Source organism: Myxine glutinosa, chromosome 4 (assembly GCF_964187855.1).
Source record: "Myxine glutinosa chromosome 4, kmMyxGlut1.1, whole genome shotgun sequence".
Taxonomy (NCBI): Eukaryota; Metazoa; Chordata; class Myxini; order Myxiniformes; family Myxinidae; genus Myxine; species Myxine glutinosa.
Window position 1 is genome coordinate 661,807 of NC_136264.1, and position 17,471 is coordinate 679,277.

Consider the following 17,471-nt stretch of genomic DNA (forward strand, 5'->3'; position numbering starts at 1 on the left):
AACTTTTCTTTTTTTCGTGTGGAGGTGGGATTGAAGAAGGTAGGTAATGAACAAACATCGACAGCACATTCACCTTTTGACGAGACCCTCGCAAACACCTCACAATCACCACACCTGCACCGTTCGTTGTACGTACAATCAATCACTCATCCATCCTTACCCGAGCTTTACCCGGTCCATGTATCCTCTAGGTTTAGGATAATTGCATTTTCGAAAAAGAGGCATATCACCCAAAACATTTTCCCATTATCGGGTAAAATACGCTGCTTTAACGTGTTAAAAAGGTTGAACCGCACTTTTCTGTCCGAGTGCGTGATGACGTCACACCGTTAAGCGTTTACCCGAGCATGCCGGGAAAGTGCGGCGTTCGACCAATGGCATCGCGTTTTGTTACCGGGTGGAAGACGACAGCAGCAGGAACATAAGAATTAAGAATAGTAAATGCGAACGGTCGAAGCGGTTCGGCGGGTTTTTTTATTTTAGTTTTTTTACTTCAGTAGTTTTGTTTTCCCGCTTTTTATCGGCGCGGTTCCCGTTTTATCGACGCGGTCCGTCTTTGTGAGCAAGGCCTGAGCGGCCTGCTGGTGCTGGAGGCCCCAGGTTGGTGCCGCTTGGCCTGACCCGCCCGTCTTGGTGGACATTGTTTATATGTATTTGTCTGTTACGAACCCCGATCGGTGCCGTGACCCGGTCTCTAGGCCTCGTCTCAAGTTTTCGCTTCAGACATAGTCATAGGCCTACGTGTTCAGTGATCATATTACTATTGGGGCTTTTCGGTGTTTTCTTTCTCCTTCATCGCCTCACGTTTTCAAACTTGAATGGTTAGTTAATCTTTTTTTTCTTTTTTTCTTTTTAGGTTGCTCTGCTCGACTGCTCAAGCTGCTGCTCTTGCCGACAATAAAGGTTTTGTGTGACGTGAAGTGGCTCGAAAAGTGCATATGTTTGAACAACGTCGTTAAAAGCACGATTACTAAATCCAACAGCTGTTGCAGGTCACGTGGCACGTGCTTACGTAAAAAGCAAACGGGTCACGTGACACGTGCTTACTTAAAAATCAACCAGGTCACGTGGAACGTGCTTACGTCAAAAGCACCCAGGTCACGTGCTTACGTCAAAAGCACCCAGGTCACGTGCTTACGTCAAAAGCACCCAGGTCACGTGACACGTGCTTACTTAAAAATCAACCAGGTCACGTGACACGTGCTTACGTAGAAATCAACCAGGTCACGTCACGTGACGTGCTTACTTAAAAAGCAACCAGGTCACGTGACACGTGCTTACTTAAAAAGCAACCAGGTCACGTGACACGTGCTTACTTAAAAAGCAACCAGGTCACGTGACACGTGCTTACTTAAAAAGCAACCAGGTCACGTGACACGTGCTTACTTAAAAAGCAACCAGGTCACGTGACACGTGCTTACTTAAAAAGCAACCAGGTCACGTGACACGTGCTTACTTAAAAAGCAACCAGGTCACGTGACACGTGCTTACTTAAAAAGCAACCCCGAGAGTAAAGTGTACATTGGAATCCTTCACCTCGACGTCATGATGGCCCCGTTCCGATCTCGTCAGCTGATCGCCGTTTAAAATCGGTCAGATTTCAAAAATGTCGAATTTCCAATGTCAGCTGATCTAGTCCCTGGAACCAGATTCAGGTTACCAGGATGGCCTGGAGGTGCGCCCACTCCCCTTTAAGCCGTCTATCCTGGGGTTGAGTCCCGACCTCGTGATTCATCAATGTGTGCGCCGTCCCTCCGATGGACGTTAAAGACCACACAGAGTCCTTCGCCAAAAGTAGGCGACTTATCACCGGCACCATGAACAAACGACAAGTTCCTACCCTGCTTGACTGCTCCGAAGGCAATGGCAAACCACCCACTATAATCCGTGCCAGGAAACTACTCCGACAGCATCGAGGCTCTTTAACGAGTTTGTCGCAACTATTCATCGACTCGATTTAAGATGGTTGCCGTACACCGAGTGCTGCACATCGATTAACTGAGTGCTCAAGCGTGTAATTGAGGCCACTCATGATCTGTACCTCAAGGAAACGTAAGGGTTTTTAACTTTGTGAACCAAAAGAACATTGCATGGATTTGAAAATCTGGTTTGACGTTCCTTCGCTCCGTTTCGTTGGCCTCTGGTTTTCTTTTTGAAACTATCACGGACACGTCTTGTCTAACATAACTAAGTGATCTGTGGTGCCGTACAAGACTGACAGTAATTACACAAGCCACCTGGAACATGTCGACGTCTGTCTGCACTTTGCATTTGACGTGTTGCTTCATCAAAACTACCTGCGTCGGTAAAGTGTAAACGCAGCTTGTAACTTGCTAAGACCACGAATCTACAGAAATGTGCTTTTAGTGTCGTCTGTATCACCCCAGGTCGGGGTTGTGCATGTCATCAGGGACAAGAGAATGATGAAATTATTTTCCTTCAGTTAAGACAGATGTGTCTGTGTCGTTTGTGCAGGATTTCCCTGAGATTATTGGAGCTGCGAGGATCATGAACAACCAGACCGAGGATATGAGTGATGATGGAGATGGAGATGTTGATGATGATGACTGCTCTGATTACGACTGCCAGGTCACTACTCGATGTTTGGTCCATGCTTTGTTCTGTACCTTAAGCCCGCTGCACACTATCCGATGCGATGCAACAGGACTGTCCGTGAAAGTCTTTGATAATTGTGCAACGGTTGATGACCGTTGTCGGTAACGTTTTCAGGCACGTCGGCGATCGACGCAAAAGTTAGCACGTTCAACTTTTATGACGAGTTGTCGGCAACAGTCGTGCATCTGCGTGTAGTGTCCGGCGGTCGTTGACTTGACGCGATGTATTCACAAATTAAACCTAGCTGTCGCGTCAATATGGCAGACTTTTGGTGTGGAGATAAAGACGCTCAGCTCGAACATTTGTGGCAGGATCACACCTGCCTGTAATCAGAGATTGCGCTAGTACTCTCTATGTAGGGATACAACAACAACATGCATTTTAAGGCCATTTTCCCTGCTAGAGTGGGGGTTAGCCTTGCGGTCCCCATGACAATCTTCTCCATTTTGCCCTTTTTTCTGCATCTTCTTGTTAATCCCCTTTCCCGCATTTCTTCTTCCACCATCTTTAGCCAAGTCTTTCTCGGTCTTCCCCATCCTCTACTTCCTTCTACATTCATTTCCATCACTTCTCAACCAGTCACTTTCATCCTTCCTCAACACATGACCAAACCATCTCAACCTGGTCCTCTTCACAGCATCAATCACAGGCTCTATTCCCATCATCTTTCGCAATTCATCATTTGTCTTCCTCTCTCTCTCAACGATACTCCGCACATCCATCGAACCATTCACATTTCCACCCTTTCCAGCCTTTGTTGTTGCTCTACGTTCATTACCCATGTCTCGCTCCCATAATAAATCATAACACTTCTCACACATGCAGCATACACCTTTCCCTTCAGCTTCAACGACACTCCCCTCCTTATCAGCACGCCACTCAGTTCCCGAATGGAAAAATTCAGTGGAAAAAAAAAAAATCTTCGGCATGGAAAAAAAAAATGTCAGTCCCCTCCTCCTCTCTCTTTCCACTACACACAAAGCTAAAGTTGGAGTATCTTCTCTAAAAAGCTGCTTGGGCTACAAATGAGAGCATACCTGGTCTGTTCAACTGACTGTCATAAAAGGGATCAAAACAGCAACAGCAAAAAAAGCAAACAACCGAATTCGCTCAAAACCGGCAAATCTTCTCGTTCATAATCATAATAAAAATTAATAATAACCAGAAAATCACAATACAGAATCACATTTAATCAAAATCATCCGTCCACAACTTTTTGAGATATCCTGCTACGTATCGTTTTTGGCCCGATCTCCCAATGTTGAAGAATCACTTTTAGGATTCTAGTAGCCGAATCCGGATCTTCACCAAAATCGAATCATTTCGTCCTTGTCACACATGCTACCTCTCTGCCAAATTTCGTCCGAATCCGTCCACAACATTTTGAGATATCTTGTTCACAAACAAACAGACAGCCAGACAGGGGTGAAAACATGACCTCCATCCACCTTTGGTAGCGGAGGTAATAATCATCTTCAGACAGCATATTTCCGAGCTTCCTCTCAATGGCAATGACTCTGGTACCATCTGATGGAATTTTACTTGGTGCAGCATACTTTGCTAATGCAATTTTAATAGCTTCAAAGGATTCCCCAAAAAATACGCACAACTGCATTCCTTGATAAAGGAATAGGAAGAGAACAGAGTGGTTGGTGAAACCACGACTGTAAATCAACCTGATGGGGCTGGGGCTGCTAGACACATTTGCCCATATGTCCGATTTATAATGTTATACCATCTATAGAGGATGTACAGTACCATTACCATATGAGCACGTCTATAAAGTTTGTACTACAACATTTGTAAATAAGTAGTAAAACATGTATACATCTCTCCAAAGAAGTAAACAAACTACAACAGCAGTCGGTAGAGTGCATACCTCCACCAGGCTGAATAGGTTGTTTTGTATCCCAATGATAGGCCGGATCTGGATTCGGACCTGAACCAAAATCTAATCGGCTTGTTCTTGTCACATTCATAACTTGTCCACTATGTTTTGTCATAACTCGTCCATAACATTTTAAAATACCATGTTATATGTCGCTTTTATACAGATCTCTCAATGGTGACGAATCACTTAAAAATTAAATAATTCTCGTATCCGAATCCATATTCAGATCTTCACCAAAATCGAATCGAATCATCCTTGTCAGACACCCAATTGCTCCACCAAGTTTCGTCCAAATCCGTCCATAACCTTTTGAGATAGCGTGCTATGTATCGGTTTGATCCCAATCACTCAATGGTGACGAATCACTTAAAAATTAAATAAATCTCGTATCCGAATCCATATTCAGATTTTCACCAAAATCGAATCGAATCATCCTTGTCAGACACCCAACCTCTCCAACAAGTTTCGTCCAAATCTGTCCAACTTTTTGAGATATCCTGCTATGTATTGTGTTTGGCCCCATCTCCCAATGGTGAAGAATCACTTAAAATTCTAGTACCCGGATCTTCACCAAAATCCAATCATTTCGTTCTTGTCACACACGCTATGTCTCTGCCAAATTTCGTCCGAATCTGTCCACAACTTTTTGAGATCTTGTTCACAGACAGACAGGAGTGAAAACATAACCTCCACCCAGCTTTGGTGGCAGAGGTAGCATGTATAAAAACATTTTAGAAAATAAAAGGATGTAGGGATGTTACTCCAAGAAGTATGTAAACAAGTTCAGGGTGATCACATGAAACCTTCCCTACATCTTTCTTTGAATAATGGATAATCGTTGTCCCTAGAAATGACACCGTGTGTTTTTGCATGATCGTCTTTTCTCGGATTTTATCCCCACATCCTTTTGTCCAACTTTTTCGTTCGTTTTCTAAAATGTTTTTATTACTTGTAAATCTCTTCTGATGATCAAGTTGGCATAACAACGCTCATCTTCTGCAGCAAGTTCCACCAGCAAGTCGTTGAGCGTTCCCCGAGCCGGCATTCTCTCGACCCAGGACCTAACCAAGCGCCGCCTCTTTTCCTGGCAATACGGCGGCGACATTCCAGTATGAGTGTCAAAGCAGTAGTGCTTAGACGTTTCATCCTTTTTATCCTCTCCATGCATTTCCTCTTCATTGCCATGTTTCTCCCTGACAATATTGTCATCGAAAATCACGTAGTGTGTGACAGTCTACGACAAAACGAGATTGTACAAGATTCGTGGCCGACGTGTTTGCGACCGTCGGCTAGTGTGCGGAGGGCTTTGTTTAAAATATATATTTTATTGGTGTCTTTGAAGTTGATTACTTGTTAAACTGTGGCAGAGTAATTTCTGCACTCTTATGCACTGCGACAAAATTGTATCATAGAATCTCATTGGTTATTTGCTCACATGTTGCACAAGTGTTTGCATACTATCTGTGCTGAACTATTCTGTTCAGCCAAAATATAGAATCGTCAGTTCTGATTTTTTTTGTTCTTTCATCCATCGTTTAATGTTTGTTGATAAGGTGGACATTCAACACTACTACCAAGATGCGGACAGGGATGTGGAGGAGGCAGATAAAGAGTTTGACCCCGAGGAGTACCATTTTGTGTGCTTGTCACGCCGTGAAGCCGAGCGACTGCTGCATAAGCACGAAATGGAGGCGGCGGCGCTTCTTGAGGCAAGGACGTACATGCGTGTACCATCGGTATCAAATTCACTTTGCTACAGTCACGTGAAAAAGTAAGTACACCCCATGTAAAGTTTTGACTTTTTCAACATATTTCAACATACAGCTATTTGATCTTCATTTCAACAATATTGATAGATAAAGGTGATATAACATAACAAATATCATGAAACATTTACATTTTGTAGTCCATTGTATAATTTAAATAAACATAAATGCAAATTTCGCATGTGGAAAAAGTAAGTACACCCCTACATTTATCACTACTTCAAATACCTAAAATTAGAATCAGGTGCACCAGCTCAGGTGCAAATGATTAGAACATCTTTAGAGAGGATATTGGAGGAACCTGTCTTATTTAAACTCAGACATTTAGTTTGGTTTGCGCTTTGTTGTTGAAGTGTGCGGCGTCACCATGCCTTGATAACAAAATGTCTCTAAGGCCTTCAGAAAGAAGGTTATAGATGCCTACGAGTCTGGGAAGGGATTTAAAAAGATCTCCAAACAATTTGAAATCAATCATTCGACTGTCCGGAAGATCATCCACAAGTGGAGAAGATTCCAAACAACTGCCAACTTATTCAGGCCAGGCCGCCCCAGCAAGTTCAACCCGAGAGCAGACCGCAAGATGCTGAAAGAAGTCTCTAAGAACCCCAGAATGTCATCACGGGACCTACAGGTAGCTCTTGCCACTGTTGATGTCAAAGTGCACGAGTCTACCATTAGAAAGAGGCTGCACAAATTTGATCTACATGGGAGGTGTGCCAGGAGGAAACCTTTGCTGTCCAGAAAGAACATCAGGGCAAGACTAAAGTTTGCCAATGAACACCTCGGCAAAGATCAGCACTTCTGGAACAATGTGCTCTGGACAGATGAGTCAAAGGTAGAGCTATTTGGCCACAGTACCAGAAGACATGTTTGGCGAAAACCAAAGACAGCATTTGACCACAAGAACCTGATACCAACTGTAAAGCATGGTGGTGGAAATATTATGGTTTGGGGCAGCTTTGCTGCATCAGGGCCTGGGCAGCTCACCATCATAGAATCCACTATGAATTCTTCATTGTACCAGAGGGTGCTTGAGGATAATGTGAGGCCATCTGTCGGGAAGTTGAAGCTCAACCGAAGGTGGACCTTGCAACATGACAATGACCCTAAACATACCAGTAAATCCACCAAGGAATGGCTGAAAAGAAAGAAATGGAGGGTTCTGGAATGGCCAGGTCAAAGCCCGGTTCTAAATCCCATCGAGATGTTGTGGGGGGATTTGAAACGAGCTGTGCATGCAAGAAACCCCTCAAACATCCCACAGCTGAAATAATTCTGCATGGAGGAGTGGGCAAAAAGTTCTCCCAGTCGATGTCAGAGACTGGTAGGCAGTTACAAGAAACGCCTACTTGAGGTTGTTTCGGCCAAAGGGGGCAGTACCACTTATTAGAGCCAAGGGTGTACTTACTTTTTCCACATGCGAAATTTGCATTTATGTTTATTTAAATTATACAATGGACTACAAAATGTAAATGTTTCATGATATTTGTTGTATTATATCACCTTTATCTATCAATATTGTTGAAATGAAGATCAAATAGCTGTATGCTGAAATATGTTGAAAAAGTCAAAACTTTACATGGGGTGTACTTACTTTTTCACATGACTGTAGGTCCTTTGGGTATTAGGCAGTGAGTACTTTGTGCTATTCTTTGGGGTTTACAGTTAATTAAATGAAACCCTGGCCTGGTGTTGGCTTAACGGTTATGGTGGCTGGCTTGAGATCTTTGGGTCCTGAGTTTGAGCCCCTGTTGTGCCGTTGAATTACCACCAGATGAATTTACTCAGCCTGTCATCCTTCCAAGGTCGGAAAAATGAGTCCCAACTTACTTTTGATGGTGGGTATTGCATTAGTGGCACAGCCGCGCCCCCAGGAAATGTTGCAGCCAAGCAGCTGCATATGAACCACCAAATGAAACCCTAATGGTTGAATGCCGATTGGCTACTGATCTTGTTTTTTTTCCTCCACAAAGACAAACATTCCCTTAATTACTGGCTGCACTCAATTAAAATCGAGGACATTAATACACTTGGACTTCTTTTATTGACCATGTTCTATTGCTATCTTTTATTGATAATCACGCCATGTCTTATCTAGCGAGTTTGTTCTGTGCCAATACTCCTTTGCACTTCTGACGTCTCTACTCACCAGAGTCAACGTAGGGTAGGGTAGAACCATAGTAATGAAAAATCAACCTGAGAGACGTGCTTGATCAGCACAGTTAAATTTGCACTGTTTTTGGAGTGCGTTGATGTCACGTCATGTCATGGCAGCACTTTCACTAGCCCCTCCCCCATGCAGCGGAAAATGTGTTGCATGTGTTACAAGTTTTTTAACATTTGAGTTTTTGTCATATTTTCAACAAACCTATGGGAATATGGAGAAAATAATAATTGTTTAAAAATGTGAAAGGGTACATTTGTAGTAATTATAAATAGCCCTTATTATCTCGTCTACAGAACGGCTGCATTGAGCCGTGGGTTTTTTCGCATTTGAGACAAATTCCTTGAATGTGGTGGCTAGGGGGAAAGTGCTCTTGCATGGAGGCGCCCCTTCCTGTAAACTGTTTGTTTCTCGGCATGGAAAATGATCAAAAGTGTTCAGGGCTTCTTTGGTAAAGTCTGATAATGATGATAATAATAATAATAATGACTAGCAGAGACTCGTGAAATCACAGGTGCGATATCTGGTTGAATATCACATACAGGTAGTAAAATGGAATCGCCAATGTAAAGTCCCTTAAGCCGGCGTTGTGCCAGCACGTGCGGCCAGTACGGCCTTCATGTGCTGTGGCATAGAGTCCACCAGCGTCTGGAATTCTGCAGAAGGGATGTGGCACCATTCTTCCATGAGAAAGTAAATCGACTCACACCTGCTTGATGAAGGTGGAAAACACTGTCTCAGGCGTCATTCCAGAATATCAGAATTTTCCATTAATGCTCGACTGGGTTCAGATCTGGTGATTGAGAAAGTTCAGACATATGGATAACATCAGTGTCTTGTTCATCAAACCATTGGGTGACCACACATTCTCTGTGGATGGGGGCATTGAGGGGTGGGGGTCTCCTCCTGCAGCAATGCTAGCCATAATTATAGGTAACCAGCCCTGTGGACAATTTTTATTCAGGACACTAAGCATGCTGGGATTTTATTTGCTTAATTAACACATGGGCCACACCTGAGTGTGGAAGCCGTTGCTTTGTGTCCCTCATTTACCCAGGTGTTTCCATTTTTTTGTCCACTGATCTACCTGACCTAAAATGATTACAAAGGTATAGCATTTGTCACTGTGGTTCAACTTGCGTTTAATATATCAAGGCAAAGCTTTTGTTTGTCGTGACCTGCTTCACTGCAGTAGACCTACACATTGCATAGTAGAGCTGATGACTCATCCACCAAGGTGCTGCAGTCCAATAATAACCTGCTCTGAGACGATGTCAATGTCGTTTGCTCTTGGTGCAAAATGGGAAACTTTAAAACTCATCCATCACGAAGAACTCGTGTGTGACAGCTGAACTTAAATATATATATATTTGCTTTGAAACAATGTCAAGATCGCTTGCTCGTGGTGTTGTCCAAAATTGGTATTATAAAAACAAAAACATTGATACCAACGAGATTCAAACTCTGGAACTGCAGCTCCACAGGTGTGCAAATTAACCACTGAGCCATATGGTGAAGCACCATTGAGTGTGAAGACAAAAGTATATGCACGAAATGTATATCGTAAAATCTTATCTGTACAAAAACAAAATGGCTGCCTGTAAGGGGTGGAATGCGTGGTTGTTTCCTGGGAAACGCTCCTTAAATGAAGGTATACAAAAGTCATAATACCTACTGCAAAGGTCAAACACGCAACGGTGGGTGGGTTTGTAGTCAAATAAATGCATGCACTTTGTCGCCTGAAGGAGAAGAAGTGTGGACAAAGCCGGTCCCTTGGCCTATTAACATATAGATAATGGTACCTCATGATAATGACTGTTTGTCCAGGCATAATGTTTTTATCATTTGATCTTTTGTCATAAAATTTTCAACAAATCTTTCATGAGAATATGGAGAAAATATTTAATAATTGGGTCAAAATGTCAAAGGACAAAGTCACAGTGAATATCAGCCCGTCCGCAGTATTTCTAGCATGAGATGCTCTGTTTTTTTTTTTAACCACTCCCGTGCTTTAATTATTTATTTACCATTTGAGCTTTTTTCATAAAATCTTCAACAAAGCTTTATTACGAGAATATGAAGAAAACATTTAATAATCGGATCATAATGTCAAAGGCAAAGTCGTCACAGTGAGTATCAGCTTGTCAGCAGGTGGAGTGCGAGACGTGCAGTTTTTTTAACCACTTCCATGCTTATTTATTTATTTATTTGCCATTTGAGCTTTTTCCATCAAATCTTCAACAAAGCTGTATTATGAGAATATGGAGAAAGCATTTAATAATCGGATCATAATGTCAAAGGCAAAGTCGTCACAGTGAGTATCAGCTTGTCAGCAGGTGGAGTGCGAGACATGCAGTTTTTTTAACCACTTCCATGCTTATTTATTTATTTATTTATTTGCCATTTGAGCTTTTTTCATCAAATCTTCAACAAAGCTGTATTATGAGAATATGGAAAACACAAATTAATACAACGTAAAAAAAAAATTTCTTGTCATTTTCATCAAGCTTAGTTCAAGCACAAAGCTGACGCGCACAGGCTTTCCATTTTGAAATGCTTTCTCGTTTATTTTGCTCCTTAGAGGTCACAGATCACATTTGTTCATAAAGTACTACCTTTTGTATTGGCAGCATGTTAGTATGCTGTTTAAAAATAAAATCCCATTATTTATCAACGGCCTCATGTTGCTAGCGAGTTCGAAGTTTTTCCTTGATGCGCCTGAACAATGCTAAGTTCCTGATATGGTTTTGCATGCTCTACAGTCTACACTATACAGTAGTGTACCAAACATGTAGTTGCAATGTTGGCAGCCATAGTTAGTGAAGCATTCTGTAAATCTATGACCAAATACAACCTGAAGTTGTGGTTCATCGCATTTTGTACACTTTGCTAATTTATGGCTTTTATTGTAACATAGCGTATGAGTAATATAATTATTATTTGGTTTGGCTTTTCTCATACTTGGTTTGTCTTGACCTGGTTCAACCACATATAAGTTATGAACTTCTCATTAGCAAGTATGGCACTTCTCCATGGTAGTATGTTGAGTCCTCTGCCTTGTTCAAAAAAAACTCTTGTGATTTCTCACAGGTTCAGCCTGATGTTGCCAAGCTGGTCCTTTGTCACTTTCGTTGGCGTCTTACAGAAATTGCTGACAGGTGAGGGAACCTGGCTTTGTATAATTGCCCTTTCAAAGGATACTGCATTTAATAATCCAATGCCTCGCATAAGGTATTTGCTTCGGCGATCCCTTTCATACACAGACGGTGCATTATTAAAGTTGATGTACTTGCGGACGTGCACACAGACACTCAGACTAAATACAATAGCCTCTCGCATTCCTTTGGAAGCCGGCGAGGGTAATCGAGTAAACACCAATTTGGATGAATTTGTAGCAGCCTAGTTTGCTTCGTCTGCAATTTTATCCATTCATCTCAATAGTTCTTTGCATTGCTTCAGTCTATATTCACCAGTCAATATGGAGTAGATCCATAAGTACATAAATTCAACACTTTTTATCCTCCCCCTCACCCTCTCATTTTATTACTTGTTCTGGTTTGGTACTTGTCATTATGTCAGTACGTTGGTGTGAAATTTTGTGCTTTGCTGTTACAGATGCAAGTATGGCAGGAATAAGATACTGATTGAAGCTTTTGCGAAGAATGGCACCGTGAGTACCTTCAGGAGAGCAGATCTGTTGAGCTTGGTGAAACCCAAATCTGGCTTTAAACTTGAATTTCTCATTTTCTGGCCAGTACAAGGCATGACACATGATGGCTGAGTGATAAGGTAGTTGTTCCATGTGTTTCCTCAGACAGGACGCTCATCTGGCCCACAGTGTGCCGTGTGTCTGCAGTCAACACGCCCAGATCGTTTACTCTCCCTCGCCTGTCAACACGCGTTTTGCCGCCCATGCTGGGAGCAGCACTGCCAATTGCTGGTTCGTGATGGCTGCGGAGTAGGTGGGTATGCTGTGGCTCAACACTTTTCTCTCAAGTACCAGTTGGCATATATATGTAAGCAAGTTAACGAGACATGCCAGACTTCCATGAATTGTCACATTTCCACAAATATGTCTTGAGATTTCGCAATTCTTGCTCGTTTAATCTTAAAATAATTAAAATATATATTTTACTGTTCGAAGTATACTTTTAAAGATGTGCAATGCATTTTTAGGGTGTTATGTTTTTTGACTGTTTAGTGCATATGTACTGCCTAAATTGCTCCAATTTATGACCCTGTGCAGTTGGTGTAGGTCATGTTTTTTGTGTTTCAATTTAGGAATGCCTCCAAAGAAAGAGAAGTTCCATGGTGAAGGGGATATTAAAAATCGAATTGCTTGTCTTCGTCAAGCGGGCTAGACAAATTCTGATATCCACAAGCACCTGGAGAAGGAGAACATCCCTATTTCTCTGCCTACCATAAAGATAATAGGTCTACAGTTATGGAAAACTTGTTCTACTGCAAGGAAGAAGGGATCTGGCAGGCCTAGAGCCAAGAGCCACTACAAGTGAAGATGGCAGGTGACTGACATTCTTAGTTCTCCAGGAAAGAAAGCAAAGCCTGCGGAAACTGTCAGAGGAGTTCAGAATTGCTGAAAACAAGACCGTCTCCAGAAGGACCATCTCAATAAGGTTGACTGATACTGGTTTTGCCTCAAGGAGATGTGCTAAGAAGCCTCTATTATCAAAGAAAAACATTGAGGACAGATTGCACCTTTCAGTCGAATATGGGTACTATGATTCAGACTGGTTTCAGAGAGTTCTGGGAAGTTATGAATCAATATTTCAGCTTTGCTGTGATGCCCCAGAACATTCCCTTCACAGATCTGGTGAGAGATTCACCCCTGAGTGCAATTCAACACCTGTGAAGCATGGAGGAGGTGGAATCATGGTCTGGGGTGCATTCTCATCTGCTGGTGTTGGTGAGCTGATAGATAAGGTGTGAACAGTCAAATACTGCCAAAGGAATACCAGACAATATTCGAGAAAAGATTACCTCCCAGCCTCCAAAAGTTATTTCCTGAAGAGAAAAGTAAAGAAGTCATTTTTCAACAAGATTTTGACCCTGTCCATACTGCCAAAGCCACCAAAAAGTGGTTGGACAAAAAGTCCCTGAAACTTATGTTCTGGCCTGGTCAGGGTCCCAATTTGAACCCCATATTGAATATTTGGGCCTATATTCAGCACAAAGTTATTGGAAGGAAATTTGCAGACTCTCATCAACTTTGGCTAATCTGTCAAACATGTAAATGGGACAATATTGACATTTCTCGGTGCAAGAAGCTTTGTGAAAGTTTGACCAAAAAATTGGATAATTTAAAGAAAGCTTAGGGCCAAGCTATTCCATACTGATTTGAACAGTTGTTTCTGCATGTTCCTGTGTTTTGTTAGTTTTTTAATGTACGGTAAAATAGTTATGACAATAAATGTTAAAACATTGACTTGGCTCATTTTGTTTTTGCTCTGGAGTGATATGTGGCAATTTTTTGGAATTTTTTTATTTGGGGATCCTAAACGTTAAGACCAAGTAGGCTAGATCGTGTCATTGGCCCTTTAAGTTAATTTTACTGTTTTTGTTTCACCCTTCTTTCTTTTTATTTGTACAATCTATTGGATCATGGAAGAGCGAGGTAATGGGGGTAAAACGGCAACATAATGAAGTGGGCAATAGCACAGGTGGATGCAATGAGTAAAGAGAATGAGCGAACAAGAAAAGAGAGAGAGGAGGCAAGGCAGCACAAGTAAGATTAGGTTTAATTGGATGGGTTTGTTGGGGTTAATGAGTATGGGAATGGAATGGTAACATGGTTGTGCATTGCCAGCATGAATCCCTTGTGGAAAGAGCAGAATTGAACCTTCTCCAAAGGTGGCTTATTTCTATTATTTACTTGTACTTCCCTCCCTTCCTCTTCCCTACCCATCTCGTCCGTTCCTGCCATATAGTGGCCTGTTTGATTAAAGGTTTGATGTCGTGAAAGATTAGTAGCAATGCATTTGACCAGATATAGTAGGGTCGAGCAGTTCAAACCCTTGCTGCCCATCTGGATACTTTTCATATTTAGTGCATTTTGGGAGCCTGTGTTGTTAATTCGCTCTGGTCAGTTCTGCTCGAACAGGCCCATGACACGGAGATAGCCGATTGATCTCCCAGGAGTGATTCAGAGATCCCTCACGCCTCGGATGTTGTGCTTTTGCCTTTGTGGGTTCATGGCCGCGCACAGTCTTGCATAACGTATTCTATTGTGTGTGGTGCGGCCTGGCAGAGTTTGCAGGTGTCATCAGTGGTATTCTTGAGTCTGTTTCTGTGGCGCCTATTTATAATGCCATGGTGATTCGTCTGTGTAGGCATTACCTGCATGGCTCAGGACTGCCATGTACTTGCACCAGAAACCTTTGTGTTGCCTCTTCTCGCGGAGGACGAGCTCAGGGAGAAGTACCAAAAGTTCCTACTGCGCGATTACATTGAGGTGAGATGTAACAGTTTGCTCACCTCACTCAAGCAAATGTCATTTAAAACTGGGCTTTGTTTTTTGCCCAACATATATGTAGTAGGTGTATACCTTTGTTGCATTTAGTCTGCAAGAATTCATCTATTTATTATCTGTGCATATATAGCAGGGATTTTGAATGGGTTTTAGAACTGCTGACCGAATATGCAGAGTGTGGGTTGTTCTGATTAGGATGGTGAATGCTGCATAGAGCATGGTATCACTCAGTAAAAAATTCAAGCTTTGCTAGTCTTGACTTGTCGGTGTCCATTGAGTAATCTGAATTTGGCATTATTGAATGAGAGTTAAATAAGGGGTTAGGAGTCGTGTTGGGCATGTAAAATGCTGACAATATACAGCTTTGAGCTTGAGGGGATTTTGTGCAAATCTCAGGTGATGTATCGTTTGGGTGATCGTATGATTTGTTGGTAAAATGAGCATATGCTGATGTATGGCGTGTGAATTTCGATCACATTGACAATTTCTTGCATCCAAGTTTCCAATATTTCCAATGGAAGAGATAAACTAGCGAAGTATTCTCTCTGAAAAAGGTGGGGATACGAAAAGGCTTGAGTTGTGAATTGCATGGTATCATCAATAAAATACAAGGTCTATGTCCTTGCATATGTAGTCAATGAGTGGTGGCAGTGGTGGTTCATGTGCAGCCTGTGGCTGCTGGTTGCATCATTTTCTGGAACCGCAGCTGTGCCCCTGATGTAGTGCCCGATGTATGACCAGTAAGCTGGTACCGTACTCATTTTACTGACCTCAGAAGGATGGCAAGCTGAGTCAACCCACCTGGTGTTATTTCAATAGCACAGCAGAGGCTTAAACTCTAGACCCTAAGATCTCAAGCCACCTTAACCATGAAGCCAACACCAGGCAGGACAGACTGAATTGGGGAGATAGATGAGAAGCAAGAAGAGCAGAACATGATTTGAGAACATGGGCACCAATACCATCTCGGCTCATCGCTGAAGCTTGGTCAAGGCCGGACAGAATTTTCTCGACCTTCTCGCGTGAGAAGGACACAGAGTTCAGGATGCAGTGGGTATGTCGGGGTAAAATGGGAAGAGAACGGGGTGGGTGGGCTACATGAGATTTTAGTCATTCTGCCTTATCTCAGTCAAAGTCTGCAGTAATGCTGCTTGAGGTGATGGATGGGATGGATGGGGAACATACACCAGAGAGCAGAGAGAATTGACAAGGTGCCATCATGACTTGGAGAAAAGAGACTGGCTTGGGAGTTCAGTCTTAAGATTTATAGGATGATGGTTTCTGGCTTGCCTCAGAATGGACACACACTTGTTGCGAGCCTTATGGAATGAACCAAGGTTACCCTCCGTCAGGTCAGCTTTCCAAGCTGAGAAAGCAAACTGCTCAACTGTAACTGCCATGCTGCAGAATCAAGTATACCAGGGGTCTAAAAGTCATTTGAAACCGAAAGTGGTGTTTCCTTTTCCACGTTGATGGCCATCCTACTCGGTGATTATAAAACATACACTGGGGCTATGAGGTGCTTGGTACTTGGGCCGAAGCGTCCGGTAATTGTACGACTGGAGTCACGTTGTTTACTACGAGTATAACTTCCATTCAAAACGATAGTGCAGGAAATAATTATGTTCATGTGAGGCAGGTTAGTTTTAGGTACTTCTTGTTTGACACTTGAAAATTGCTTATTGTTTTTTTGTGTTGATTTTTCATTGTAATTTTACAACAATGGTGATTTATTTCAGTTTTATAGAAATGCAACGCCGTGGTCGCTGAGTTGCACTATGGTAATCCAGATAATTTTGAGCACGATACCAGTTACTGCACCAGACTGATTCTGACTGCTCATCATCATGTTGCCCTGTGTGCCCTTCTCCTTGCTCAGTCACACTTTCAACTACAGATGTGTCCAGGCATTGACTGCCCTTCAGTAGTGGAGGTTGTAGAGCCGAAAGCACGTCGTGTTGTTTGTAGTCGCTGTGACCAGGCCTTCTGGTGAGTATATGAACCTGAAAATGTCATCCTCGTTGCACTCTCAACTTAATTTTTACAAAGTAGTTACAGTATTGATAATAGTTGTTCAACAAAACGGAACGATATAAAATGTAACCATTCCATTTTGTGTTGTAATACAAAAGGGAATGGTTGACTTTATCGCTCCGTTATCATTGTAAAACGATCGAGGATTATTTTAAGTACATGAATGAATGATCGTTGTAAGGCCATTTTTCCCTGCTCTATGCTTACCCATATTCACTGAAAAGAGGTAGGCGTGTGTTGAGAGCACCACCGAAAACCGTTGTAATTCAAAATTGCACTTTTTCACTTGTGGAAGGTACTCGATACAGATACGTCAGAATTAGACAAATGGCTGTGTTTAAGCGTTATTGGGTCTCTGCACTGTTGGCGGATTCATCACACCTTATGCAACCAAGGTAAAACTAACTGCCATAACATAACTGAGTTTGTATGCCGAGCATATAAAAAAAATAACCACCTTTAGAGGCCATTTTTCCCCGCAAAGTGGGGGTTGGCCTTTTTCGGGAACCGTGG

At 42.3% G+C, this 17,471-nt stretch overlaps 1 protein-coding gene across 5 annotated transcripts in view; it reads left to right on the forward strand.

Annotated features, from left to right (window-relative positions):
- Positions 1–314: 314 nt before the first annotated feature.
- ARIH2 (ariadne RBR E3 ubiquitin protein ligase 2) overlaps positions 315–17,471 on the forward strand; it is a 44,970-nt gene continuing 27,813 nt past the window's right edge. The window contains exons 1-9 of one of the 5 annotated variants that reach the window (XM_078775367.1): positions 348–600; positions 857–903; positions 2,476–2,589; positions 6,061–6,216; positions 11,528–11,595; positions 12,053–12,107; positions 12,252–12,399; positions 14,785–14,906; positions 16,804–16,913. In XM_078775367.1, the coding sequence (XP_078631493.1) occupies positions 2,509–2,589; positions 6,061–6,216; positions 11,528–11,595; positions 12,053–12,107; positions 12,252–12,399; positions 14,785–14,906; positions 16,804–16,913 (740 nt within the window). In that variant the 5' untranslated portion in view covers positions 348–600; positions 857–903; positions 2,476–2,508. Of the gene's footprint in view, positions 822–856; positions 904–2,475; positions 2,590–6,060; positions 6,217–11,527; positions 11,596–12,052; positions 12,108–12,251; positions 12,400–14,784; positions 14,907–16,803; positions 16,914–17,471 lie in introns of all 5 variants that reach the window. The other 4 variants (XM_078775368.1, XM_068111824.2, XM_068111822.2 and 1 more) reach the window with 4 other exon arrangements.